The 27,968-nt window shown below is 38.1% G+C and overlaps 1 protein-coding gene across 1 annotated transcript in view; it reads left to right on the forward strand.

Annotated features, from left to right (window-relative positions):
- Window positions 1–27,968, forward strand: part of CCDC85A (coiled-coil domain containing 85A) — a 191,173-nt gene that overhangs the window by 149,854 nt on the left and 13,351 nt on the right. The window contains 1 exon segment of the mRNA XM_055329278.1: window positions 3,516–3,592. Within this exon segment, the coding sequence (XP_055185253.1) occupies window positions 3,516–3,592 (77 nt within the window).

The raw sequence follows: 27,968 nt of genomic DNA on the forward strand, positions 1-27,968 counted from the left end.
ATTATAGGATATCCACATTCAGGGCTGCATGCATGCATGTGTACAGGTATCACTTAATAATAAAAAAAGAACACCATAAGCACAGCATACCGTAGAGAGTTCTGGAATCTATGTTGTCACCTGAAACTAGTACAGCGCTCTACTTCAGCTATACCTCGGTTAAGAAGAAAGGAATGCCAGTGTTTGCCAGATACTTCTCTGGTCAGTGCACACCCATGGTCCTCATTCCCTGCATGTAATGGAAAACCAGCTTATCTTATAGATGACAGCACTTTGGAAGTTCCTTGAATGAGGACGACAAGGGAAGCAGCAGCTGGGGAAGGGGTTGTGCCAATGTGGCCAGTAGGTTGTAGCATAAAAGAGGGGCTCCTTTTCTTTCTCACAAGAAATTACTCCAGTATTTTATTCAATGTTCAGCCATAAGTAGGATGTACATTGTGATGGATTTCCAAAGCATGGAGTTTCTTACACTTTATCCTATTACATCTTATTTTAAAATGGTTATGTCTTTTCTCTCCCATTATTTTTTTTTAATTTTTTATTTTATGATAGTCACAGAGAGAGAGAGAGGCAGAGACACAGGCAGAGGGAGAAGCAGGCTCCATGCACCGGGAGCCCGATATGGGATTCGATCCCGGGTCTCCAGGATCGCGCCCCGGGCCAAAGGCAGGCGCCAAACCACTGCGCCACCCAGGGATCCCTCTCTCCCATTATTTTAACTATGTACTTGTAGTCAGGCTTGGCTCGCCTGTGGAGTAGTAAAAGAAAGTCACAAAGAAATCTCTCAATCCTAAAGCTTAACAAAACGTTTCTTGTTCTTTGACCTCACAGTGGAGGGATTGGGGAGTTTCTTGAGTGGCTTTTTGTCTATACTTGAGGACCAGTGATGTTTTTCAGAAAATGTTTGCCTACTCCACTCCCATTAAGGAATTACATAATCAGGTTCTTGATGAATAAAAGAACTAACAGCGGGAATTCTCTTATTTATGCACGTGCATCAGCTCTTCTTCCGTTCCCCCCATCCTGCCCCCATCCCCTGAGGAGTTTTCTCATCATGGTATCCGTTCACTGTTAAGTAGGAATTGCAGCAGAGGCAGCCAGGAGCAACAGGGCCTTCTGGAACACAGAATGTGGGGGTGTAATCCTAAAGCAGAATTTGTGTTCTGTGAGATGAGAGTCTTATAGTCACTGGCCTTCTCTTCATCCCAGCCCTACAATAGAGCCTGACACAAACCAATGACACAGTCGATAGGTGCTGAGTGAATGAATTCAAAACTCTCCCTAGCTTTTGCCTTTATCTTATAAAGCTAATCTTTAACAATTATTTTATCAGTCTAAAAGGGCTACCTACCTATCTTCTCCTGCCCCTGCCCCCCTATATGCAGTGAATGCTTGGAAACAAAGATGTGGACTTCATTGATTTTTTAACTTGACATTAGAAATTGGACTTACGGAATGTTTTCCAAAATCAGGAATTTACCCTCTTTTTTTTTTTTTTGAACTGACATGCTAGAACTTCCTTAACATAGGGAGAGGCTTAGTGAAACCATCCAATATGTAAACTGCAAAAAATTTTAAAAAGAGAAGTAGATTAAAGTGATAGAAGATAGTTACTGAATTAAAATCCATTCAGTGGCATTTCCAAATGTCACCTGAATGACTGTGTATAAAGAGTCGTTTGAGCTGCTTTAAGTATCATGGCTTTGGGAATGGTGCAGTCTAGGGACAATAAAGATAAGGTATAAATTATGAACAAGGGAGAAAAAAAATTATACTTGTTCATGGCTTAAGTAGAACATTTCTGAGCAACTTTTCACTTGGATGGCCCTTATCAAATGATCGTTTTTCTAAAGTAGAGAGTGGGGCTTGCAAAACTGCGTAAATCAGGCAATTTGCATTCATGTTTTGATGATCTGCAAATCACTTATTCATTTGCAGGAGTAAAGCAGATTCATGAAATCAATATGTTTGTTATTCATTTATGCCTCTTTTTTTGGTCATAAAGCAAACTCTTAACGTTTCATTGAGCTAAAAAATGAGAGCATATTTTTAGGAAGTGTCTTCAGTTTCCTTTACCTTGTGTTTATGTCTTATGTGAGGGATGCCCAAAACCAAGACTCGCGTATTGGTGTGAGATTCGTGGGTGGTTATATTAACATCAGTGATAGGGACTTTTTGCAAATGTTTGTGAAAACAGACATGCTGTAAACCTGTCTGGAATGAGCTTAATTGTTACATTTGCAAATTAAGGACCAAAATTTCTTGTGTATTTTAAGAAAATAAAATGCTATCTTACTGCTTTGAAGGTCACAAAAACAGAATTGAGTTCATATAAGCAATTTCCGTACAGAAATTATAGTTTCCAAAAAAAAAAGAAAGAAATTATAGTTTCCATGATGAATTTCAGATCAAGGCATTAATTTACATCAATATTCTTTCTAACTTTAAATTGTTGGGGTCTCCAAATATTTACCATTTAAATGCACTACCATCTTGGTCTTGCTCCTTGCTCTTTTATGTTTCCAAGGCTGAAGAACATGCACTGAGGTTTAATAGTAGCTATGCTGCTCTAATATTAACTATGGAAACCTGCTGGAGGAATTTTATTGTCATGTACATTTTACTCTACCTGAAATATGTGTGTTCTTGGGTAATGAATCAATGGCAGCTATGTTGCTATATGATGCACCTGAATATTTTTGCTTTAAGAAGAGTTCCTGTCAGATTGTTCCTCAAAGTGAAACTCCTCTTTCCTTCACCTGTGAATCATTCCCTGACGTAAAGCTGTAAACTGTAGAGTTCACATGGAACAGACCCTAGGTGTAATGCTGATTGTCACCAGTCAGCACACACCTGAGCTCCTGAAGAAATGAAAACAAGAATGAGTTTTAAAGTCAGCCCCTGGCTTACCTAAAGATTTGGGAAAAACAGATCTCTGTCACACTCACCCAAAATCAAAGTCAATATTTAGCCTCCCCTCCACTTAGCCCTTTAGTAATGGTTCTCTGGATTATAGTCATAATATCTGGAGATTGATGAGAAGAATAAATGTTGAATTTAAGGCTTGAAGTATTTGGGGGGAAAATGAAGGGAGCTGGCTATTTGGAAATATTTTAATTTTCTATTTTTTAAATATGCCTGTGTAATTTATTTTGGTGATAATTAACATTGTAAAAAGTCTTACATGGGGACAGCTCCCTGAAAGTACAAAGTAAGTAGAAAGGGGAATAAGTGTCTTCACAACGCCTGACATTCTGAGGGCTGCATGATATACAAAAGCCTGTAACCTCACCCCTTATAAATTCTTCTAATTGTCCTTAGCATTGTACAATTGTTCAAACTGCTTGTGGTTTCAATGACTTTTGTTACTGTTTTTCTGGGGAGAAATTTTTTTTTTTTTAAATAACGGTCTATGTTGTCACTACCTGATTTGAATAAATCAAACCAGAAATATCCTGACAGTGCACCAAACAAGACCTGTGTGTATAATGTGAGTTCTTTCTTTTTAATTTTAGAATCAACCTTGTCCTATGTTAGGCAGCTGGAGGCAAGAGTAAGACAGCTGGAGGAAGAAAATCGCATGCTGCCCCAGGTGGGTGACTTCCAGAAGCTCATAGCTAGTCAGTGTCATTTGAGTTGTGGCATTTTATCTGGAATTTAAAGTCTCAATTACATTTCCTCTTTTAAATGATAGAAATCATTTTGTAAATAGTCATTCATCAATGTAGACTGTGATTGCTTTCCATAATGACCATCATATTATCTGGATTCTTAAGTGTGATACCAAAGGATGCAGATGTCTGAAATAAGAATGCAAAGTAATTTTGAAAGGAAGAAAACAAGAGAAAGAGGAAATGAAGAAAAGTAGAAAATACTTTGCTAGTACTACTCCCATATATCATTCATGTAGTTGGTGAATATAGGGAAGGGACTCTTATTTTTAAAAAAAAAAAGCTAATTTATGAGCAAGGGAAAGCTGTAGTAGTTTGAAGATTTCATATTTTAATTCAAATTAGTACTTCCTAAAATTCTTTGTGATATAACTGATGAACTCTTTTAGTACAACAAAGCAATGACAGTAATTGACAGTTTTACCTTGGGGCTTAATTTCTTTTCCCTGGTGAATACAAAGTGGCACTCTTTGAATGCCTCACCATATTATTGTACTTATTCCTTTGGGCTGAAATATTCTTGTGAGAATGATGTTGGCTGAGGTGGTGGTTCTCAGGGAATGTTTTGTTGAGGAGTTGAGCAAATCCCCTGGTTCTAGGTTGGTTTCCTTTACAGACATGGAGGCAGGAAAGTATTTCAATATTTTAGGAAAGGAGTTTTCTAAGCATTCAGCCGCTAGTGTTTTTTTTTCCACATTCTGGTGATTATTTCTATTTCCTAAGTGACCAAGGGAAAATGAACCCTTAAAAAACCAAGCAAACAGTAGTTTAAATGAAAACAGAGACTGGTTCAAATTCAAGAGAAGACATGTAAATAGTAACACTTTGAAAAGGTATTTTAGGTCTTTTAAATCTCATTTTGTTTTTAAACTACTTTTGCTCATTAATGATGATTTGGGGTCTGTCAGAGAATGCCTTTCTCTTTCTTCCACTGGCCAGCCTTCTGGCTAAAAATCATGAGATTAAATGAAATGAGTCTACTTTCTCCCTTCTCAAACTACGCCTATGTTAATACTGATGTGGACAGAAGGGATTATTTGCATCATAAGACAAGACACTGCTGGTAGAGTTTTCTCTTTCCTCTTCTATACTTTCCATTTTTAAAATTTTTCTTTGTCATTTGTCCTTTTATATGGGATTCAGAGTCTGTACCGAGACCCTTCACTGAAAACGCCTAACTTCTTTCTGTTTCAAGAAACCTAAAAATAGAATTAGTTTATCATGAGTGTTCTATCTGGTGATACAGGCTCTGGGGCAACTGGGAATGTAAATGAAAAGAGGAAGACAAAGAGATCTGTCTCTTAGTTTACCTCTGAGTAGAAATTGAGGTTCGTGTCAAACATTGAAATGCTACCTTGTGCGCTATGTTATTTAAAAAGAGGCACAACAAATATGAAAATGATTACAAGATTGATTTTTAAAAATCTGTAAAAGTGTTAGAGGTCTTGAAGAGAAATCAGAAGAGGCTTCAGCTGTACTTGATATATCAAGTGTGTGCATATTTTAAATACACAGCACTTGCATAGTCAAGAAGTAGAAGAGATTAAACAGCTTTTTAGGCTCAAGTCTTAAAACATATGTTTTTTAAATGCATTGCTGTCTTCTATCAAAGAAGGTTTTCCTTCTCCTCAGAAAAGACTGGGAAAGATCATGTTTGACTGAATCTTAAGATGTTGTTAATGTGGGATGCACCATTATCATATGTGCCACTAAGAATGAGAAAAGATGTTGTCAATTATACCATGTCAGATTCTTGTTGATTTTAGAGATGTTAAAATGGAAAAACAATGCTTTAGAATTGAATAGCTTTTTACATGTCCAGGGCAATTTACTGAAAAGAAAAATCTATTGTTTGAAATATGCTGTGGGACATATATACAAAGAATACAATAGATCTCAGTTCAAAAACAATATTTCTGTGAAATTTCTGTTATCTGAGAATGTTGCCTTCATTTATAGCTAAGATAAATATGATGGGATCACCAATTGCAAGTACTTGTATAAATACAACTGAAATGAACAGACAATAGATCTGAGGATGGAAAGCAATAAATGAATCTCAGAGCAGTGAGAATCGTGTAAAGGGAATAGCCGTGGAAGACTGAGATTTGGACCAGATGACACAAAGGCATATGTGACTTACCCTTGGATGTTACTGGTACTATTACAAATAATTACATGCTTTCCCTGCAGAAACTATTTCTGACTGCATGATGTTAGCTGATTTGCAAGGTCAATTCAATGTGACTAGCTGACATCCCTGCATAAATTAGTCTCAATATATGAAGACTTGATTTTCCCATTGTAGGAACTTGCTCACTGTGCCTCGATTAGGAGGTATTCTGTTTTACTCCCAAGTTTATAAAAAATATATCCTCTTGACTTTGGATAGACAGGAAAAAAAATATATAGTTGGCAATTGGAATTCCAAATATATTGGGTATCTTTTGTGGCTGTGGCCAGGTCTTTGCTGATAGTTTAGCATTTAGAATAATTATGTAAAGCATTTTCCTGGAAGAAGAAATCTCCTTAATGCTTATTTTTATTCTTTGTTAAATTGTGTATAATGAACTGAGTTGCAACTTTGCCCCATCAATACGTATTTAAAAGTAAAGAAGATGAGTGTAATAAGTGCTTATGGATTTCTCTCTGGTTAGATGCAAAGGCTTTAATTTCTTAATTTATAAATGACAAGGTTCCTCTTAGCCTTTTGTAGGCCTAAAGTATAAATAAAGCATGGGTCCAGATTTATAAACATGCAAAGTTACCAAGTCCCAGAATGAAGGGTTTTTTATTCAAAAACAGTTAGAAAAATGCAGTGAAGATTGAGTCAGTTCTGTCCAGTGATGAAGAGGAGCCTACAGGAGATGTGATTAGAATATCAGTATGGAGCCCATGTGAGCATGTAGCTCTTTGCTCTGCCATGATTTCTGCAATATCTCACAAGAATCACTGAGCAGTACTTTAAATCCAGTTTGTGAACACAATATTTCAAAAGAATCCTAGAGTTGTAACAGAAAATGCAGTATTATGTACTACATATTACTTGAAAAGGAAATGTCTCCATTTATATATTTATTTATTTGATAGGAAAACATGAGATCTACCGTTTTGTCAGATTTTCAAGTGTATAACAACTATTGTTATTTATAGGTATGATGTACATTAGATTTCTAGAACTTAATTCTTTTTGCATATCTGAAATTTTGTACATGGTGATTAGCACCTTCCCCCTTCCCCTCAGCCTCTGAAAACCACCATTGTATTCTTTGCCTCTATGAGTTTGAGTATTTTTGATACCTCATGTAAGTGGAATCATGTCGTATTTGTCCTTCTGTGACCGTCTTATTTCACTTGGCATTTTACCAAGTGATCATTACCATATGATCCAGCAATCCTACCTGAATTTTTACCTGAATTGGATATTTACCTGAATTGAAATCAGGATCTCAAATAAAAATATTAGCAATCCTATATTCACTGCAGTACTGTTCATAGCAGTCAAGATGTGGAAGCAACCTAAATGTCCATCAAGAGATGAATGGATTAAAAAAAATGGCATATACATATAATGGAATATGATTCAGCCTTGAAAAAGAAGGAAATCTTGCAATATGTGACAACACGGGTGAATCTTTTTCTATTAATTTTTAAATCTATTGAGGTGGAGTCAGCCACAATGATGCAAATAAATATGGATAAAAGACCCCAAATGGTATAAAGTAGTTGCAAGGAATTTTATATTAAATTCAAAAGGAATATACCTATTGTGAATAGACATATATATAAATACAAACTTTCTGTGGATAAAGAGTCACAGATTTTCAAAGCTGAGTAGAATTCACGTATCACATTGGACAATCCCATTTTTTAAAGTAAAGGCTTACAAGATTCATAGAATGTTAGGAGTACAGTTTTGGTCAGACAGCTAATGAAGGATGGACTCAGGCTAAGATGTAGGCCTATTCAGTGTTGCTCTAGCATTTGCATAACACCTTTTTCATTGTTTCATGCTACTTATGTAATGCAGTGTAAGTAAACTGCTAAATCTGTTTTTTATCTTATTGTCAAATTCTTTTTTAAAAACACTTATTTTAATTAACACTGGAGGCACTTCGGTGGCGCAGTGGTTGAGCATCTGCCTTTGGCTCAGGTTGTGATCCTGGAACTGAGTCCCGCATCACGCTCCCTGCAGGGAGCTTACTTCTCCCTCTGCCTCTCTGTGTCTCTCATGAATAAATAAATAAATAAAATCTTTTAAAAAAAATTAACATTGGATTTGCTTGACTATCCAAGATTTATCTGACATTCTACTCCTGATTTAAAATAAATGTTCTATTTCTTAAAGCCATGGATGGTATCTATCACAAATGAAAAAAAAATGCATTTTACAGAGACTTCTCCTCCTGACACATTTCCAAAATACTTCAGGATCCTGGTTTTGTAGAAACATGCACACATATCTTCATGTGAGATTTATACTTAACAGCATGTGGTCAGAGAGGGCCTTTCTGTCCAGAGTGAATTGGAGATATAGGTGGGTAAGGGAACAAACAGTGATAGTTGTGGTTCTTAAGGTACCCATGAAATTTGTTATTTTAGCCCAAATTTAAAAATCTTGTTGGATCTCTCAACCATCCCATGGTCCTTTTCTTGATGTCACAAGGATTTTTAATCCAGACCTATCTACTCTCTTTATGTGCTATATCCAATGAAGTCTGCTCAGCCAGAAAATACCTTAAAGTGGTTGATATAGGACACCTATCTGATGATTTTATTATAAATAAGTAAAAATCATTTGAAGAAATCAGTCAATATTCCACCATCACCATGAGGTACAAACTATTATTTTTAAAACTCTTCTCACCTATTTTGTGTTGAATTTAGGTTTGCATCAAGAAGAGACAAGACATAAGTAGTTTGCTCTGATTCAAAGTCAATTAAGTACATTTGCTAAAGGTCCTACCGGGAAATCTGTTCCTTTCATCAAATGCTTTGGCATTTCCAGCCTGGAAAGCACTCTGTGTCCTTTGTACCCCAAAGTCCCGCTCCAAAACAAACTGCCCACCTCTCGAGACTAACTTTTTAGAGATTTTTTTTTAGAGTCTGTAAAGGTGCCCTCATCTGTCTAGTGTCCTATGGCTGCCCCTGTGCTGGGGGTTCGGTTTGAAAAGCATGGCAACTCGGATCTCCACGGTGAGGGCTCCTTTCAAGCAAGTGTTTCTATTTCTGATGTGCTAACACACAGAGAAGAGTCTAATTTTAGCAATGGAAATAAATTTTCCTCTCCTGCAATTTGGTTATAGTGTGGCCCCAAAATGCAGCATGTTGGGAAGGAGGCATGGCCATTTCCAGAGCAGTTTCTGAATAAAAGAAAAGAACCTGTCACCATCACTGGAAGTGCTGAGGAGGGTTCCCGGGCTCTAAAGAAACAGCTTGTCACTTCCATGGCAACACAGCCCAGGTCCAGCATCACATCTCTGAAAAGCTCCCTTACCTGTGTACCTATGCAGATTACCAGTGTCCTGGACAGAAATGAGAGGATTCTTTCTGACACATAGATTTCCCTCATGTGTTATTACTTTTTTTTTTTTTTTTTGGCCGTGGAGATACTTATTTGTTGCCCCCCTCTTTTTTTTTTTCATATTTTCTTGTTTTTTCAAGTCATTTTTGTCTTATCAGGGCCATAAATATCTGGCTTTTCTAGGGTTTGGAATTGCTCTGGGAAAAAAAATCAGTCACTATTGTATAAAAAACAGGCACGGAGTAATGCCTTACCGGATACTTAAAGCAAGTGGTGCTATTCTTCAATTATTACTTGCTTGGAAATTACCATTCTGGCACTCCTGAGGAGTAATTTATGCAAAAAAAAAATTTTTTTTTCATGTATAGCAAGCAACTCTATGTGGTACAACCAGAATAGAATCTGGATGCTACTGATAGAAGAAAGTAGTTAAATCTATTAAGGGCTGGTTGCTGCAGAGTCCTATTTGGGAAAAAGAAATGGACTCCACCAGAAGAATAATGCTTGTGGATTGCCATTTTCTCCAAATCACCATGATTTATATAATTAAAGAAAAAAAGAGCTTTTATGTATAGTTCAATAGTTTTCAGAGGACAGATGGGAGCTACCCAAGTGGTGTGGGTGTATTGGAATAAAAGAGACAAATAGATATGGAAAATAAATTTATAGGGGAAAAGTCATGTTGGAGAACCTGAATAAATGGAGACTGGATTAAGGGAAAAGCTAAAATGTATTAGCAAAAATATTGAAGAAAATGAAATTCACAGGAAAAAAAAAAACATCTGCATCAACATGGAGCCTTTCACAGTGAGGGGGTTTATGACATTCTTCTGTGACCCCCTCTCATGCTTGAGGGTTTCTTATTTGAGAATCTCAGACACATAATGAGAAGTCTTCAATCTAATGAGAGGAAATAGATAAAATCGAAATGCAACAGAAAATACAGCTATGCCACTTACTAAACTTATTAAGAGACCTATTGAATTTTAAAAGCACCCATTAGGGACTGTGGTACCAAATCTTATATAACAGTACTTCCTTTTTCTATTGATACTGGCATGATAATGATTCTACCACTAGGGCATATTAAAAAATTTTTTTTGATTTGGAGTAGCCATAAAAGTTGCATTTTGGTCACCTGTCCTTGGCAGAATGTGTCACACACAAAAAATGATAGGACTAATTCAGCAAAAATGTTAGCTGTGCAGTAATATCAACTAGGATCATAGATATTTGAATGAGAAGCAATATGGAGGACTATTTGGGGGAAACTTGAGATGGAACTATAAGAAAAATTAATGTTGCCTTGGAAAAATGGCTTTCTGCTCTTTTTTATTTATTTTTATACAAAATAAAGTGAAAAATCAAAAAAGATGAAACAGTCTTCCCTTTCCTAATTGTATAAGGAAACAGTCTCCTAGAAGGTGATAGAAAAGTTTGTGTGGTGTTTGATATGGGAATTAAATTAGTTAAATGTAAATACTATTGAGATATGGAAATATATAGATATATAATATATCTAAAAAATAGTAACTGTGAAAACTTGGATCTAATTGAAGCTCCTAAAGATGGGAAGATTCCTATTTGAGCAGCCTCACTTTGCTTTCCATTTTCCACTGATGGTCACTACTCTTTGCGATCAGAGGCATCCGATCCATCCTGTCCTCCACTCCAGTTCAGACCTTTCTTACAAAGGGATTCAGGCATATCTCATTTAAAAGTCTCTACCTCTAGTTGGTTTGGTTTGGTTTTTTTCTTTTTTTTTCTTCCTTAGCAAAGTGATCAGTCATGCTTTTAACACATTAAAAATTCAAGTTGGTGCCTCTTAATATCTTATAAATATAAAGTAGACAAATAGAAATGTAATATGGGCAATATCTGTATTGCCTAAATATAATCTAGATAATCACTGTAATAGAGGCAAATAATGGGGTTCTTTGACACAATAAGACAGTTTAAGTAAATAAACTTCTAAGTGATTTGAGACTTTCCTAAATTATATTTAAGCTAGCATTGTGTGAAAAATAAGCAAAACATAACTGAGTTAATTTTAGAAAGCTGAGACATAGTCAGCAGTGACTTAGTTACCAAGTAATTAAAGGAGTCCCTGTAAATATGCTAGAACAAACAGAATGGGAATTACAAGAGCTAGGATTTAGCCTAATTAGCTGTTGGACCAAGATGATGCATTTTAACCTTTATGACCTTGATATGCTTTGAGTAACAAAGACGATTGTCATAGATGATAGGGAAGGTTCTGCTCAGCTCCACAAATCCGTGACTCTCTATCCAGAGAAAGTTTGTGTATGTGTGTGATGTGTATAAAAATAGGCATGTCCTTTTAACTTTGATATTAAATTCCTTAAAACTACAACTTTATACCATACAGCGTCTTTTATTTATAGGTGTATATTTATGTCATTGTGAGTTATTCTACCTCGCTGGGTTCTAAAAGTAATAAAATTTCATCAGAGAGCTGTTTAAGTAATAGTCGAGGCTATATATCTTTGAGGCTCGTGACACATTAATATGTGTATTAGAGGGGCTCACATACCAGTCTGAGTAGTATTAGCTTATGTATTTTGAGAGATAATGTGCATTAATCTCCCCTAATCTTCATTTTTATTCTTTATGTAAACCCTACATAATGAACATAGAGGCACTAGTTTTCCCTAAGAGTATACATATTTAAAAATAAACTTGACAAGTATATACATGCTTATAGTTTTCTCTCTGGTCAGGAACAGAGGCATCTGTGTCTTCATTTGATAAGTGTGGTCCCTTTCAAGCCCTGAAAAAGGTTGTGTCCAGGTCCTAGAATGAAGAAGTTTTTATTGAAGCACAGCTAGAGACATACAATGGATTGAGTTGGTCCTACCAGTGGTAAAGAGGAGCTCATAGGAGGTATGGATGGAACAGGAGTCCTCAGCAGACAGCACAGCGCTCTTCCTCTGCCGTGCCCTCTGTGGTATTGTAAATATTGTGGGGTTATCCCTTAAATCCAGTGTGAGCACAACATTTTAAAGAAAGCTCAAAAGTATGAATCGTCTCATTAGGTATTATTTATGTATTAGCTGTTATTACCCGAGAAGGAAATACCTTTGAAAAGTTGGCACAGATGATAGTGAAAGATCACCTGAACTTAGGATATTCTTTCCTGGGCACATAAACTAATGTTAACACTTTTTTAAATCACATTTAAAAATATTTTAAAAGATTGCATAGGATACATGGACATCTGACATTTCAGAGAGAATTTTTTAAATGGTGATGAAAAACTATACCAATATAGGAAATGTTAAAAAAAATTGACTTTTATTTACCTGCAACTTATATGGAAACCATCTGTATTCTCTATTTTAAAATGTAACGTACTTGTCAGGAATCCAGTTCTGAGATAAGCCAAAAGAAATTACTGTAAAAAAGAGATGACAAAGACTTGATATAACATACATTATTTTTTTACACTGTGATAGACTGAGGAGAATAACAAGATGTCTTGCATATGAATCGAAGTCAGCTAGACTAGGGATACACAGGAACAATGTCCAGAGGAAAAACATTTTTTCAAAGGCTCTCTGATGTATCGGATTCGTTCTGTACACTAAAGCATCTGAAGTAACAGCCAGCAATCAGCGGACTGGGCTTTTCTTCATATTTTCTCGTTGACACAGAGCATGAAAGAGGAATTGCCAGGGGTGCACCATGAGACAACGATCTGTGTTGCTTTTATAGTTCATGTGGAACGTTTATGGATTATCTTTTAGACTGTGCCATTGAGCCTGCATAACCTGGTAGCATGTTATCATATGAAGCTAATTAAAGCATGTGTAGAGAAGCAGTATGAAGAGAGCATAGGAAATAAATTATGGATTTCCCTTCAATTGTTGTAAGTCTGAAGGGCGTTTGGCAGCTGGGTAAATAATTCTTAGAAGATGACTTGGGGTTTGTTCTAGAAATCCTACAAAATAGTTCCTACATCAGTAAGCAGTGGAGTGTTTTGAGAAACAACCCACTCACATTTGTAGATGTGGCATTACTGGGAATAACAGAACACTGTGTTTCCTCAGGCCACACCAGTGTAGATTGGGGTCAGACAGAGGGACTCCTTGCTCTCTGAGCTTGCCTTCAAGTGTATCAGTTTTCACCATCCTCCAAAGTCTGCTCCTGACTTTGGCTGTTGACCGGCTGCTACAGTGATGTCCTGGCCATTTCCAACTCCTGTGATGGGGCTCCCAACATTCTCTGAGCTGAGAAAATCCCCCTACTCCTGCTTGGGTTCTGCCTTGTTCCAGATCCAAAGCCTAATGGGAAAAGTACTCCTCCCCACAAGTTCTGGCGGTAAGCCCAGAAATGGAGGTGGGGAAGAAGAGTTACTATTAGGGAAGGGTCAATCTATTAAAAAATTGTTCCTCCCTTTTCAAAGTACTCCATTATTTTTCATTCTAGTGTCTCTCCCTCCCTCCCTTCCTCTCTCACTCTCTCTCTCTCACAGTCTAATTCTTTCCTTTGGGAAAACTTTGTGTCCTCAGGTTTATCAGTACCTCACTGATATCAACTCAACTAAGATATTTGTGATTTCGGGAATGCCCTAGTGAAGGCAACCAACCAACCAAGCCCTCTTTCAGAATTTGTTATTCTTTGAGATTTTTCTAACTTTCATAATGTAGGTTAGTGGAATAGAGGCAACTTTTGAATTGATCTTTAAAAAAAAAAAAACACACACACACAACAAGGAGACCACTAACCCCTTGCTTAAGATGCTTGGACTAATTATTTTGCTAGTTTTATTCATCTAGCCCCAGCTCTCAGCAGTTTATTAGGAAAGATGTATAAACGTAAGGATCAAAAAGAAATGCAAATCTGTCTCAAACGTAGTGTAACAAAGAAATTTGGTACTATCTTCTTTTTTTTTTTTTGACCTAAAAATGCCTCTCATTTGCAGAACATGCGAGGCAGAAATTCTAATTTTTGACAGATAACAAATAACTAGTAAACCCAGGACCAGATGGGAGCCATCCTGGACTTACATAAAAGCTGGCTCTAAGAAAGGGAAGCTTTTTAATAGCCAGAATATTTCAGCTGTTTTTGACACCCAAAGCAGGTGTATCTTAATGTCAAAAAGGTAATTTCTTTTCTGAAACATTTTCATATGCTAGAAAACTGAATATCCATAACTACAGAAATCTCATACAAGAAGAACATAAAATACACATTCAGAAATAAATGACAACTCCAGCAAACTTAATCACAAATAAATTGTGTGGGAATGATAGGTCTTTATCCTTTTGGGTGGCAAGCATATATTGAGAGCCAAAAGTTAACAGAAGCTACAGTTCGAATTTGGCTGACATCTTTTTGACAGAGTTTTAGACAAAAGGAGCTTCAGCAGCTTTGCATTTTGAAATTTGTTACTTTGTTTGGAACCAGCCCCTTTGCACTTGCCATTCCATATTCCTATCCCACTCGTATCTTAACACGTGAGTCCTTAACCAGCAAAACTCACGCACTTTTGTCAGTACCATAAATGATATGATAGTTGGTGATGGCAGCTCAGGTCTTTTGTCAGTTGAAAAGGACTTTGGAGAAGTCGATTTAAGACTGGACCCTCTAAATGCTCACTTGTGAAGAGGGTGGCTCATGTGGTCTCATGGGCATTCATTTAATTGAAGAGGATTCTCTTGGTTAGGGAAACCAGTTACACTGAGCCGTTGACATTGGAGAATGAGATTAAGATGGACATGAGGGCAGGTAAGGACAGTTGGCTCTCCAATGTTTTTCACTTAAAACGAGTACCAAAAAAAAAAAAAAAAAAAAAAAAAAAAAACCCCACGAGTACCCTGCTCATGATCTTGGTATTGACAGAATTCTTCAGAATCAGTCATGAGAGTGTCATAAGACAGCTCTCAATTCCGGGTGGTTTCTCGGGGCTGTAAATGATGCTGTAGTAACTTATGAATCAATAGCACTTTGGTCTTTATACCTAGAAAATGTCCAATGTTGCTATCACATTGATTTTTAATACCTTATTACCTCATTAAATTATGTTTTTTATTTTTGGTATGTTTTTTATATTCATTCTGTTTGAAGGCATCAATCCTGTTGGTCTTCAGTGTTCAGAATCTGAGGTCTTTAGAGCCCAAGGAAAGACACTAGAGGTCTGAAAGGGATAGTGCCTGATTTCTTTTTAAAAGGTCTTAACCGGGCAGCACAGGTGGCTCAGCGGTTTAGCATCACCTTCAGCCCAGGACGTGATCTGGAGACCCGGGATCGAGTCCCACGTTGGGCTCCCTGCGTGGAGCCTGCTTCTCCCTCTGCCTGTGTCTCTGTCTCTCTCTTTGTGTGTCTCTCATGAATAAATAAATAAAATATTTTAAAAATAATAAAAGGTCTTAACCAATGGGGCTGCAGCCTGAAATGGACCTTTCTCCCTTGAGAAACACAGCTTGGGCCACAGCAAAATGGCTGATTTACAATCATCTGTAATCCTTGTAGTCGAGCCCGCTTCAGGGTGCAGACAGCACACACAGGATGGGGATGGTTGAGTCAGTCATTCCACAGGTTGAGTCAGCCATTCCACATTAGAGTTTTTTTTTTTGCTGTTACAAGCAGTAGAACCACATCCTGAGTAGCAGCCAAGGTCCTGCATATTGGAGCAACACCAGGGCCACCTTGATTAAGGCCAGATTCCCATTCTGACCCTAGCCCATATGATGATCTCTGTTTTGCAGGTTAGAGGATGTTCACTCATGGGCAGAGGCAAGGTTTATGCCCAGATTTTTCTGTTACTACTACTCTAGCATTCTTGCTGAAACCTGTTGCACAGCAAGTATGTTTCTTTTGAAGCAAGATGATGATGAAAACCCCACCAACCACCACCACCACGATCTCCACCATCACCATCCAAAGCAGACCTCTAGTGTAGTATCATTGGGGTCTGAATTGGAAATTAGCTGAGAAACCCAGTTGGATTTTAGTCCATCTGTTTTACTATTCACTGAGAGTTTTCATTGCTCTGATGATTCTCTCAGCATGGGGAGATCTCATTCTTTTTATTAGTCTTCAGGACATTTCTAGCCCCTAGATAACTGATTAGTCAGGAAAGAAGATTTGCCTACTTATTACTTATCACTCTGGTTCAATTATAGTTTCTTTGTGAGCTACTTGCCTCCATCTCCAAAATTTCCCAGACTATTCCAGTCTATGATTTTCTTGTCCCCTAAACCAGGGCTTGGCACTTTTATAATAAAGGGCCAGATAGTAAATGTTTTCAAAGTTGTGAGCCATATGGTGTTTTTCAACTATTCATGTCTGCCATTGTGGCACCAGAACAGCTGAAAACAGAATATCTAAATGAACGAGTTTGCTGTGTTCCAATAAAACTACTTATAAAACAGGTGAAAGGGTCTGGATTAACTCTGACAGTTTGCTGACCCCTTCTCTACACTGAAATTGTCAATTACTTGGCTTATCTCTTTTTTTTTTATTTATGATAGTCACACACAGAGAGAGAGAGAGAGGCAGAGACACAGGCAGAGGGAGACGCAGGCTCCATGCACCGGGAACCCAACGTGGGATTCGATCCCGGGTTTCCAGGATCGCGCCCTGGGCCAAAGGCAGGCGCTAAACTGCTGCGCCACCCAGGGATCCCTTGGCTTATCTCTTAATGTTATTTAAATTTGTCTCTCATTTTGTAAATTTTCATTTGTACATAAAGAGTTTATTATATATAATACTTTAACCAGTGTTATTTATGTTTTCATTGGCTTAAATTTCTTTGTCCTGTCATCCCCAAACCTGCTCTGAGTTATCAATATGTGGGATTTGAAAAGCACTGTGAGTGAACCAGAGGAGTAGTGAAGAAGAGGCAAAAGCTCTTTTTTCCGAGAAACCACTGAGCTTTGGGAAGAAAATTGTTGGAGATCAAGATGCTTGTGTTTGACTGGAAAAGCCAAATCCCCCCCTAGAGGAAGGACAATTTTTGTGGTACTAATGGATAGGAAGTTTGTACTTTTCTGAAACACATATATCTGGTGATTGAAGCTGCACTTTAGTGAGTGATTGATTATATTGCTTTTGTGTACTTGCATGTCTTAGAGAGATTGCTGGAAAGATAACATGGGGCAGGCTTGTCTTTAAAATAGATACCACATGGCTGGTAGCTTGGAAAGAACATGAATTGCTGTATAGTCATTCTCAGGCAAGTGAAATTCTAAATCCACGTCTATCAGTGATTGAGGAAAACCATATCTGGCTTGGAAAGGAGGTCAAAAACCAATTAATCTCCCTTTTTCCTTAAGTGAGGACATCACATGGTAGAATGAGAAATCAAGAGATCAATAATAAGAATAAAGTGAATTCTGTATTTTCAGGTCCTTCATATTAATATTCTCTTGTCCCATGATCTTTGTCAGATATATGGTTTTTAATGATGATCTGTGTTATGCTTGAAAAGGATAAAAAGAGAAGGCCTTCACTCGGCCATTCATACAGTCTCTCTTCATGGGGATCTGCAAGGTACTTTGGAAGGAACAAAGGAGTGCAAAGGCTAGTTTGCGTCTCCATCATGTTTCCTGTGGATCCAGACCTATAGAAAGGTGAGAAGAATCCTCACTCATCTTTTTGTCTTTGTCACTAGGACTGATTGACATCAGAAGAGCCAAGGGCGGAGGGGGGGGGGGGGAAGAGCTTAAAAAGAGCCAGATGCATTCACAGTGCTTTCATGGCAACTGATGGCAATCTGGCAATTATGAAGCTTCTCTATAGCACTTAATGTTTTCAGAGTGCCTTGCAATCAGGTTTATTAGTCATCCTTCACAGCCGCCACATGAAGCTAATTGATAGGGCTCTCCATTTTAGCCTCTCTATTGAGGACAAGTGACTTGCTGAGGGTCAGGCAGTGAGTAACTTACGGAGCTCATTAGTCTCCAGGTCATTTCTCTCTTGAGCTAGCCAAAAACCTTTTTTTTTTTTCTTTTTTCTCAAGACCACTCTGGCTAGCTTAGGAAAACTTATTATCATTGGTTAACCTGATTGTTTTCCAGGATGATACTGTTATAAAAATTCTAACTTTCAGAAATTCCTTTCTAAAATTTGCCTTTTCTAAAGCTTCACAACATCGCTTTTCAGAACTTTCCAGGAAATTTTAGCTCTGCGTTTTTAAGGTTCAGCCAGGTCCTTTACTTGGGTAATGTTCTCAGAATTTGAGCTCTAGAGACTTCAGGAAAGACAAAAATTTTTAACCAGGCAGCCTTGGTTTGTGGCATTAGCTGTGGTCAGAGTTAGTATGGAAGGATGAGGGGAAACTACTTTCTATATCAGCTGTTTACGCTTTTACCCCTAGAATGTCATAGAATCTAGACAAAAAAGCAGTGCCCTTGCTATCTGGAATGAGAAATGTTGCCATTAATTGTTTGAATTCATATCCCTTCAGTAATCTAAGACAGATGACTAGTGGGCTTCCTTTGCTTTTCTTGGTATAACCAAAACAACCCTTGCTAACAAATATGGAATGGGATTTCTGTAGGTCATAGAAAGCTGATTGCTTTTATTGGTCATTCTTTCAATAGTTTGCCCCTTAAATAGTTTTTGAGCACCTCTTTTATGTAGATACTGTTGTAAACAACGAGGATACAGTCCTGAACTCACGGAGCTTACATTTTAGTGGACTATTATTTAAAAGACAATAAATTTGTAAAGTGTGGAAGTAATCATCGCTATGAAGGAAACAAAAGCAGGGTACAGGATTGGTGAGTGACTGGAGTGAGAGAGAAGAAGCCTCTCTGAGGAAGTGACATCTGGAGGCACCCGAAGGAGCAGGGGAGAGCGTCACAGGAAGTGGGAACAAAAGGGCAAAGGCTTTCAGTGGGAGTGAGGTAGGCATGTGTGAGGAAACAGGAGCAAGAAAGCTAATGTGGCTGGAACAGAGTGTGTGAGACAGAGAATAACAAGAGGTGAGGTCAGGGACAGGCATGTAACAGACCCCTGTGGGCTTTGTTGACCAAAGCCACGTGTTTTGAGTTTGGGTCTGAGTTCATGGAAAGCCATTGGAGGAATTGGGCAAGGGTGTGATACATCTAGTTACATTATCAGAAGGTCACTGTGAATGTTGGACAGAGACGAGACCTAAAAAAGTAGAGGCAGTGGAGTCCGGAGGAAGGGGCGAGGAGTTGAGGACGTAGGGGGCTAGGTTTGTAGCCTGCCTAAGGGGGTGGTGGTAGCTTGAACTAAGTAGTAGGTTGGAGATGATAAGGAAGTGTTGGAGTCCTCGTATATTTTTAAACAGAGTTGGGAGTGTTCGATGATAGGTTAGGTCTGGAATATAAAGGGGGCGGGGAGGGGAGCTGCCTATGGCTTCATAGTATGAGTACTGACAACCCCAGGAGGAACTGTCTACACAGACTGTACAGCGAGTGACGGCCCAGGTGTGGTACAGTATGGCAGCCCTGGGAAGAATCAAGAATGACTCCTTGGATTTTGATCTAAGTAATTTCGTGTGATTGGTGGTGCTGTTAATGGAGATGGACAACACTGGGGGCAACAGGTTAGGAGGTACAGGGCAGTCAAGTTGTGTTGGACATGGTCCATTGGAGGTGGACAGCTATGAGGAGGAGTCGCCTGCAGAGTTAGATCTACACCTCTGAAAGTCGGGAGAAAGGTCAGGGCCGGAGATAGATTTGCAAGAATATGTGGCTATGGGACTGAATTGGAACTTCTTGTTGAATGAGTGTTGAGGGAAAAAGAGGTTTGTGCACTGTGCCCTGGTATACTTTAAAATTTAAAGATAAGGCGAAAGTGTAGTCCAGACTGGAAGGAGAGGCTCATTCAACATTTTTAATCTCCCAGAAGAGGGGAGACCTTACTTGTGTACTAATTCTGCTAAGTGGTTTTACCCTTTAACTCCCTGATGGGTCATCGACTTACCTTTCTGAATATTATTTACTTAAACCGAGCCGTTATAGTTTGAATCCCAAACTCTTGCTTTTCATCATAAATTATTTACGTCGCGAGCCAGGGCACACATAAACCTATATTTGTCAGTCTCTTTCTTCCCAGTAAGAGCTGTTTGTGAAAAGAGCTCCTGCTTTCAAGATGCTTCCTTTTATGCCCCAAGGGTGTCCTCACGAATGGAGAGTTTCATTGTTCCAGGCTAGAGATTTTACTACCACCAGGTGTGCAGAGGCTACACTGCCTGAAATCGTCTTGGCCACTGTTGCTTTTGTGAGCCTTCACGCAGAAAGTCACTGTGAATCCTCCAAGACGGAGCCTCCACCAAATGGCATGGGTGGAACCGCAGTCTCCCAAGCAGCTGGCCTTATTTGTGATGCAAGCATGCATTCTAGAGAGGTGGGCGCCCTGGGATGATGCAGACTCTCCCTCTCTGTCTGCCTCTCTGCGATCTTGACCTTCCCATTTTGTGCAGGAGGCCTGTGTACTGGACGACTCCTTGAAGAAAAAGATTCTTCCTTTTGCCAAAGCCAGGGCAGCAAAAACCACCTCACAGAGTAATATTTCTTAGCTCAACAAGTGTCTCTCTTAAATGGTTGTTTAGTCCCAGGGGCTCTAGCCCTGCCCAGGTCTTCACCCTGGGCTCCAGGGGTGGGCTGAGGTATTTTAACACAAGCATTAATCAGCTCTGTTCAGCAAGCCAAATGCAGTGTTAACTAGCATTCCTTTTCTGCTTCTGCCTATAACGCTGGCAATTCAGCTGCATGCCCTGACTCTCAGTTCTTACTCTGGCCTCCTCCACCCTCATTCTTACAAGCCTGAAAGTATTCAGATATGTTTTTCTCAACAAAAATGCCATCATTTTTCACTATTTAATTAACATCAACCTGGTTGGAAAACTAAATGAATCATTCTTTTTTTTTTTTTTTTTTTCTAGAAATTTCAGTGTTTCTCACTGGGGATTTTATGGTTAACAAAAGATGAGAATTAAGCACATAAACTCATTACCTAGAAGCAGAATGTACGTAAATGTAATTGTTCACATTTCCTACCTATTGTTTAACAGCTAATTTTTTTTTTTTTTTAAACTGGGCCTTCATTGTTATTCTTTGTCTGCTGTCACTCTGGCTACAGAGATACAGGGTGTTTGCTGTCTTAGCCCTTTCAAGATACAAATTCTATTCTTCTGGGGTTTGCCCTCTCTAATTCTTGTAAAAAGGCTTCACGTTAACCTCTGTAATTACTTCCATTTATCTTGTTTTATTTTTGAAACTGTATTTATATATCTGCAAGTTTCACCTGGAGTCCCAGATATTTCAAAATGACTTTGTTTTTCTCCCAAGAACATTATATTATTTGATGGGCTATTTTCATGATGGCATGAAGTTAAAATCATTTTTAATTTAAATATTTTGCCGACTCTTTTACATGTCAGAAGAAAACCATTATGGGGGTATCTGTGAGAAAGATGTTTGGGGGCTTTATATTCTTAATTAATTACCTTTTTCATCTTGATTTTCATACCTGATGAAGGAGTTAGTTAGATTCATCAGTTGCTCTGGCATTTCCTGGCCTGGTCAACAGCATGACCATTTATTTAGCTAGTGCCTGGCCAGAAAGTTGGGAGACATCCTGGATGCAGATCAACACAAAGGCTCAGGGGGTCCTGCCCTTTAGCCCATCATTGTTCCTCTTTTCATTCCCTCTGCTGTTGTCTGGTGGGCAGCAAGTAACCATATTTCACTTGGACTTCTCTGTCAATCTCCTAATTGGGCTTCATCCCAGCTAGTCCTGTCCCACCTAGATCATTCTCCACATCATTACTAGAAGGATCTATAGAACACAAATCGGGTCTTATTACAGCTCATGCCTTAGCATGATGTAAATCCTTATGTGGTGTAGAAGGTTCTCCATGATCTGACTCCTGCTTTCATGTCAGCCTCAGTTCTTCCTACTCTGTCCCTCACATCCTTCTGAACCACTTCTGTTTCCCTAAACAGGGCATATATCTAAAATTTTTTAATTTTATTTATTCATGAGACACAGAGAGAGAGGCAGAAGGAGAAGCAGGCTCCATGCAGGGAGCCCGATGCGGGACTCGATCCCGGGTCTCCAGGATCACGCCCTGGGCCAAAGGCCTTAACTGCTAAGCCACCCAGGTATCCCAAATTTTTGCTTCTTTGAATTAAAGCTCCTTGCCACCTCTTCTATGACTCTACAGACCTCAATCTTAGCCATTTTTTTGGCATAAAAAATGAAGAATGAGTGAATAAATATTACCTTCCGGTTTCCCTGGCTGGGAATACTGAGATACTTAAAGATTGCCCTACATTTTTTTTCTCTTCTTTAGGCATTTTTTGGCACTTTATTTATTTATTTTTTAATATTTTATTCAAATGCAGTTTGCCAACAAACCAGTGCTAGTTTGGCCTACATTTAAAGAAATTGAGAATAGTATCTCTTTAGATGATATTTAATTTTTACCACTTGTGTTTGGCATTACATAATAATTTTGATGAGAACCACCATATACTTTGGATGCCCTAGTAGTAAGTCTATTTCTACTTTCAGTCTACTATCCATCCCTAGTGGTCTTTTCAGTCACTATTTTAACATATTTGATCTTTACTACTACTTAGAAACAGAAGTAGTTCAAGATTTTCAGGATAAATTTATCTTGCTCTACTTTTTGTGGTCTTAACTGGGAATGAGAAAGAAGGAAAAATAATGGGAATCTTGTTGGAGTTTAACCTGCCAAAATGGGAGTTTCACTTCTTGATCCAGGCCATGCTAGCACTCCAGAGGTATACTTTAATTACTTGACAAGTAGTTGGGTGTCTTGTAATTACCAAGTGTATAGACATACAAGTAAAGCATTTACACAACTCTTTTTGAGATGATAAAGGAAAAGTCAGTCTCACAAGTAAATTTTGACCATCCAATAATATACCAAGTTTATGGAACCACTACTATGTGCAGATAGGGTACTAGTCATCATTATGACAAAGATAATAAAAGTACAGTGACCTCAAGGAGCTCAAAGATATAGAATATTGCTGCAAAATATGATAGGGCTTAAAATTGAGCTGCGGACAAGTCTTATCTCACCTGAAGGTGAGCGGTCACAGTAATTACTCTCATCTGTTAATGAAAGAAAAATTCACGTGATCATCACTTTTCAGCAGCAAAGCCAGGATTGAAGCAAGTTTTTAAGATACCTATCCCAGGACCAGAGAGGGAGAGAAAATATGAATAGGAATCAATAGGAACCAGGGGCAAGAGAGTGACATCCTGGATGACACTGGTATGGTATCAAAAAAAACCCATGAGATCCAGAAAAGTATTGCTGGAGCCCAGACTCAAATAGAAGAAAGCTAGACAGGAAGTCTAATATTCTCTTTGTAACTGTATCGTTCTGTATATTTCACTTATAGCATGACTCCTATGGTATTCCATAATGAATTGTCAGTAATTCTCAAATTCTTTAGGAGATTTTGTAAAATTTCAAGTTTCAAAATCCTTGGGTTATTTTTCCAGATTCAGACTTTATGAACTGTTGCAGCCCCAGTTATGGGCCTTGAATGGAGAAAGTCAAATGAGCACAGAGCTGATGTTCAGCTGATATAGTCATCAGTTCATTCGTATCAGATATTAACATTAACACACTTTTATTCTGATTCCCCCCGACACACACACACACACACACACACAAAACCCTGGACCGTTCCAGACAACCTGATCCTCCCCAGGATCTCTTTGCAGCCCAGGAACTAAATAGTGGGTACACTGAACAGAAGGAGATCTCTAGGACCCCAAAACAAAACAAATTATGGAGCATAAATTTTTAAATTATCAAGAACAGCACCAGGCCAACAGTTAGTGTCTTAATATGTGTTAACATGTAGTAGGAGCTCATATTAGCTAATCTTAATCACCTTTTAAGTGACAGCATTTAGGAGAGTCCTACCAGGGAGTAGGAGCTCAGTGGCTGAGTACTTTTGGGACTCAGACACGCCCTCAGGGAGTCTTCTACCTACTAAGGAGACATGCATTCAGACTACAGCTCTTAACCAGGTGTGAAGAAGAGAATGGTCTCCATTCAGGTTGGGATTTTTCTCTGATTTCCCTCTGCGTGTCACACAATGCTCTTCTGCACAGGGATGTTGTTTCACGTGTTGGGGCTCTCATTTCTATTTGCTGGCAGTTGTGTTCTTTCCTAGTGTGACTACTTAAAATTGAGTGCAGAATCTTTACCTGCCCTATTGCTACAGAAGCTTTATTTCCTTTCATAATTTCCACAAAGCACCTTCTGCCAATTTTAGTCTCTGTGGGATTGGTGTCTGGATTTTTAAGGTGCCTGCAACATGCTGTCTCCTCTCAGAGAGCTCTTTGTTCTTTGGACCGCTGCCCTGTGCTGCCCATTTGTATTCTGTTTCCGTTAACGTTGTTAACAGTAGGATGTTGGGGTATTTTTTTTTAAATCTTTTCCTTTTGTTAGAAAGAGTGATTTCCTATTTGGGGTAGAAATATAGATGTCTTTATTCTTAGACCACTTGAGGGCCGAAGCTTAGGGAGTCTCCTTTAAAATCATCACTAGCTCCAAATCATGTAGGTGACTTGTCCTCGTCTACAAAATCTATGAAGCTGTCACCAGAAATTTTGCTTTGCAGTTTTCCAGCACAGTTCTTCTCTAAATCAGAGTCTCAACTTGAGCATTAGTGACATTTAGGGCTGGATAAGTCTTTGTTGGGGGGGGGGGGTCCTTTGGATTGTCAGGCATTCAACAGCATCCTTGGCCTCTACCTGTAAGTGCCCTTAGAAATCGCCCCGTTTTAACAACTAAAAAATGTCTGTATTTTTGCCAGATGTCACCGGTGGAGGGTCAACTCGCCTCAGGTTGAGAACTACTCTTGATAATATGTGGAAGTAGTTTGACAAATAAATTATAAGATGTGTTGATAAGCAAAGCAAACACATACTTGCAGAGTGCTTAATGTGGGCCCGGTGCTATTTGAAGAGCTCTTTTCATATAAGTAGCCTCATTGAGTGAAGTACCATTGTAGCATCATTACCCACACTTTATAGATGGGGAAACTGAGGCTCAGGGAGGTCACGCACCTGCCAGCTGTCTGATCAAGAATCTGAGTCCAGGCAGCATGACCTTAGAGTCAATGACTTGAACTTCTACTTTGCTGCTCCTTACACAAAAAATGGTTGGATTTGGGACCTACCTGGCATAGCATGGGATGTCACCTTTGGTGGGTGCATAGTAAGTATTTAAGCAAATAGATGAATATCTATAAATCCAGGAAATTCTTTAATGTTTTAAATCAGTATTGAATAGATTCCTTACCTAAATTTTTAAAATGCACTTTTCTTTGAATCTGGTCAACTAAATATCATCTATTAGAATAAGGCAGAGGGTCTCTTAGCATTTCTAAGCTCATTCATAGGAATCTTTTGGAAAAGGCTTATCAAGGTAACCTCTAAAGTTTCTTCGAAGCTTCTGTTTGTGTGCTGGCACAATTTTGAGGTATGTCAGAATAAAGACTGGTCAAACCGAACAAAATATTATTTTCCTGATGAAATTAAGCAAAGCATTTGCCTTTGTCCCATAATAAGGAAAGAAAGTTCATCCTCCTTCCTAAACTAGGTATGCATTCTGATGAGGTATGATGCACCATGTGATAGTTTGACCTAGCTTCAGAACTTATTAAAAATTGAACATCTTTAACTAACAGGAAACCACTTTAGCCGATCAATCTTTAGCTCTCCATAATTGGCTTCCTAGAATAGAGGGCCAGGTTCCAAAGTTTGTTACAAATGCATTCAACTGATTTATATCTAAGTGAAAGCCTATATATGACAAAATATAAAAACATTCTATTCTTTGTGTTAGACTTTTTTTTCAATATATACTTCTTTAAGGTAAAAGAATGGAAACTTCCAGAATGTTAATTAAAATTACAGTAAATAAAATACAACCATAAAATAGCAAGAAGACAACTTAATGACAATAGCTTCATCTTGTTGCTCTTAAAACCCTTATTATGAATTATAGTTTACTCAATGAGACCATAAGTAATATATTTTCTTATTGTTCAGGTGACCTTTTAAAAAATGTGAGTGGCTTCTTTTGTTCCCTTAATTCTGAAGAAGTTGGTTATTTTAAGGACAATACTAGAAAGTACCCCAAGTCTCATATTTTCTTGGAAAAACATCTTCCAGATATCATGTAATAAAATGCATAACAGTATCAATACATTTTATCTTCTTCAGTGATAGTAAGGGATATTTTTGTTTCTTGATCTAGGGTGTTTGCTTATAAGCACTGGATTTCATGATTTCTATAATGAGTACTTACCACATCGTAAGTACATCCATGCAGTCGTGACACAGAGCATTACTTCGCTATTAGCATCAGGGTCCTCCTGATACCTAAAATAATTTTTGGGTTATTCTATATACCTGTATATAAAGTGGCCATTGAGTACACAGATTTCTAGGGAGTAGCAGGGTCATTCAGGCATTCTTTATAAATTTGGAATTTTGGAAAACTGCAGAAAACAAAACTTAAGCAAAATGGAACTCAGAAAATGGAAAGTGAGTTTTTTAAGGTTTGGAGTTGTTCTCCCAACTGATGGCCAGAATCTAGGTTGCCTCACCTCAAGCTTTGAAGTTGCCAGAAACCACTCTACCTGTAAAGTCAGTGAAGGCTTTATGTTTTATGAAACAGCCTTCAGCAAATAGCATAATTGACAATTGTAGAGCTAGCGAAAAGCTAACGGTTTACTTGCAGGTCAAAATGATGGCTGGTCCAGAACACATTTTTCCATGACCGGGGGTTTTGGGGGTTGTTTTGTTTTGTTTTGTTTTTTAAGTTGCCAACATGAGTAGAAGGCCAATAATCCTGATTCTGAGTATCTTTCCCTTGAAACTGACTATACTATCAAGTATTCGTCCACAAAAATCTGGCCCATGTATATTGTCCCCTCTTAAGAGATTAATAATACTATGCAACCTATATTTAATGTCTTAAAAGAACCATTTACAAGATGCTGAAAGGCACAGCTATTATATCATGTTCTATCTACTTTATAAAACTGGGGAAATATTGTGGTTAAAGGGCTGCTCCTTCCAGCAAGCTTCTAAATGATTATAGTTGTTACCTTAGATCTCATGGTTATGATAATGAGCATGTTACAGTGGAGAGGCATTGAATTTCAATCTCACTACACATTGAAGAAGAATGGAAGTAGGGATCCCTATATGTCTTACTCAATCACCGAATCCAAAAACATAAGATCTGATCGATTTATAAGTCATGAAGAGAAGAGAACCAAATCTGGAAGGTAGGACTCATTTGTGTAAACAAAAAAAAAATCTGCGGTACTTTTTAATGACCATCTCAAAAATAGAATTATGCAGATTGGGATGACAGGTGGATTTTAAGCCATAAACCATATTATAAATTATTGGATAGAATTCTTTTGATGATGGAAAGAAATGAAGCATTGACACATGAAATGATTATTGAAAGTAATGTTCAAATTTGTATTGCTAACAATGAAATGATCATCATAGTCCAAATATATAATTTTCTCTGTTATATGTGAGGCTGACTTCTTAACTGGTCCTAAGGATTCCATAGATTCAGAAGAGATATTTGCAAGTACCAACTGCCGGTCATCGTTACTTTTTTTCACTTAAGACCGTGGCGCATTTTCTTCATTGTTCAGCCTCCAAATATTGGAGAAGAGTGAAAATTAGACCAGTGCTACTCACACACAGCACACACTTCTGGGAAAAGAGATCAGTGGGAACTG

This window comes from Nyctereutes procyonoides, unplaced genomic scaffold, assembly GCF_905146905.1.
Source record: "Nyctereutes procyonoides isolate TBG_1078 unplaced genomic scaffold, NYPRO_anot_genome, whole genome shotgun sequence".
In the NCBI taxonomy this organism is placed as follows: Eukaryota; Metazoa; Chordata; class Mammalia; order Carnivora; family Canidae; genus Nyctereutes; species Nyctereutes procyonoides.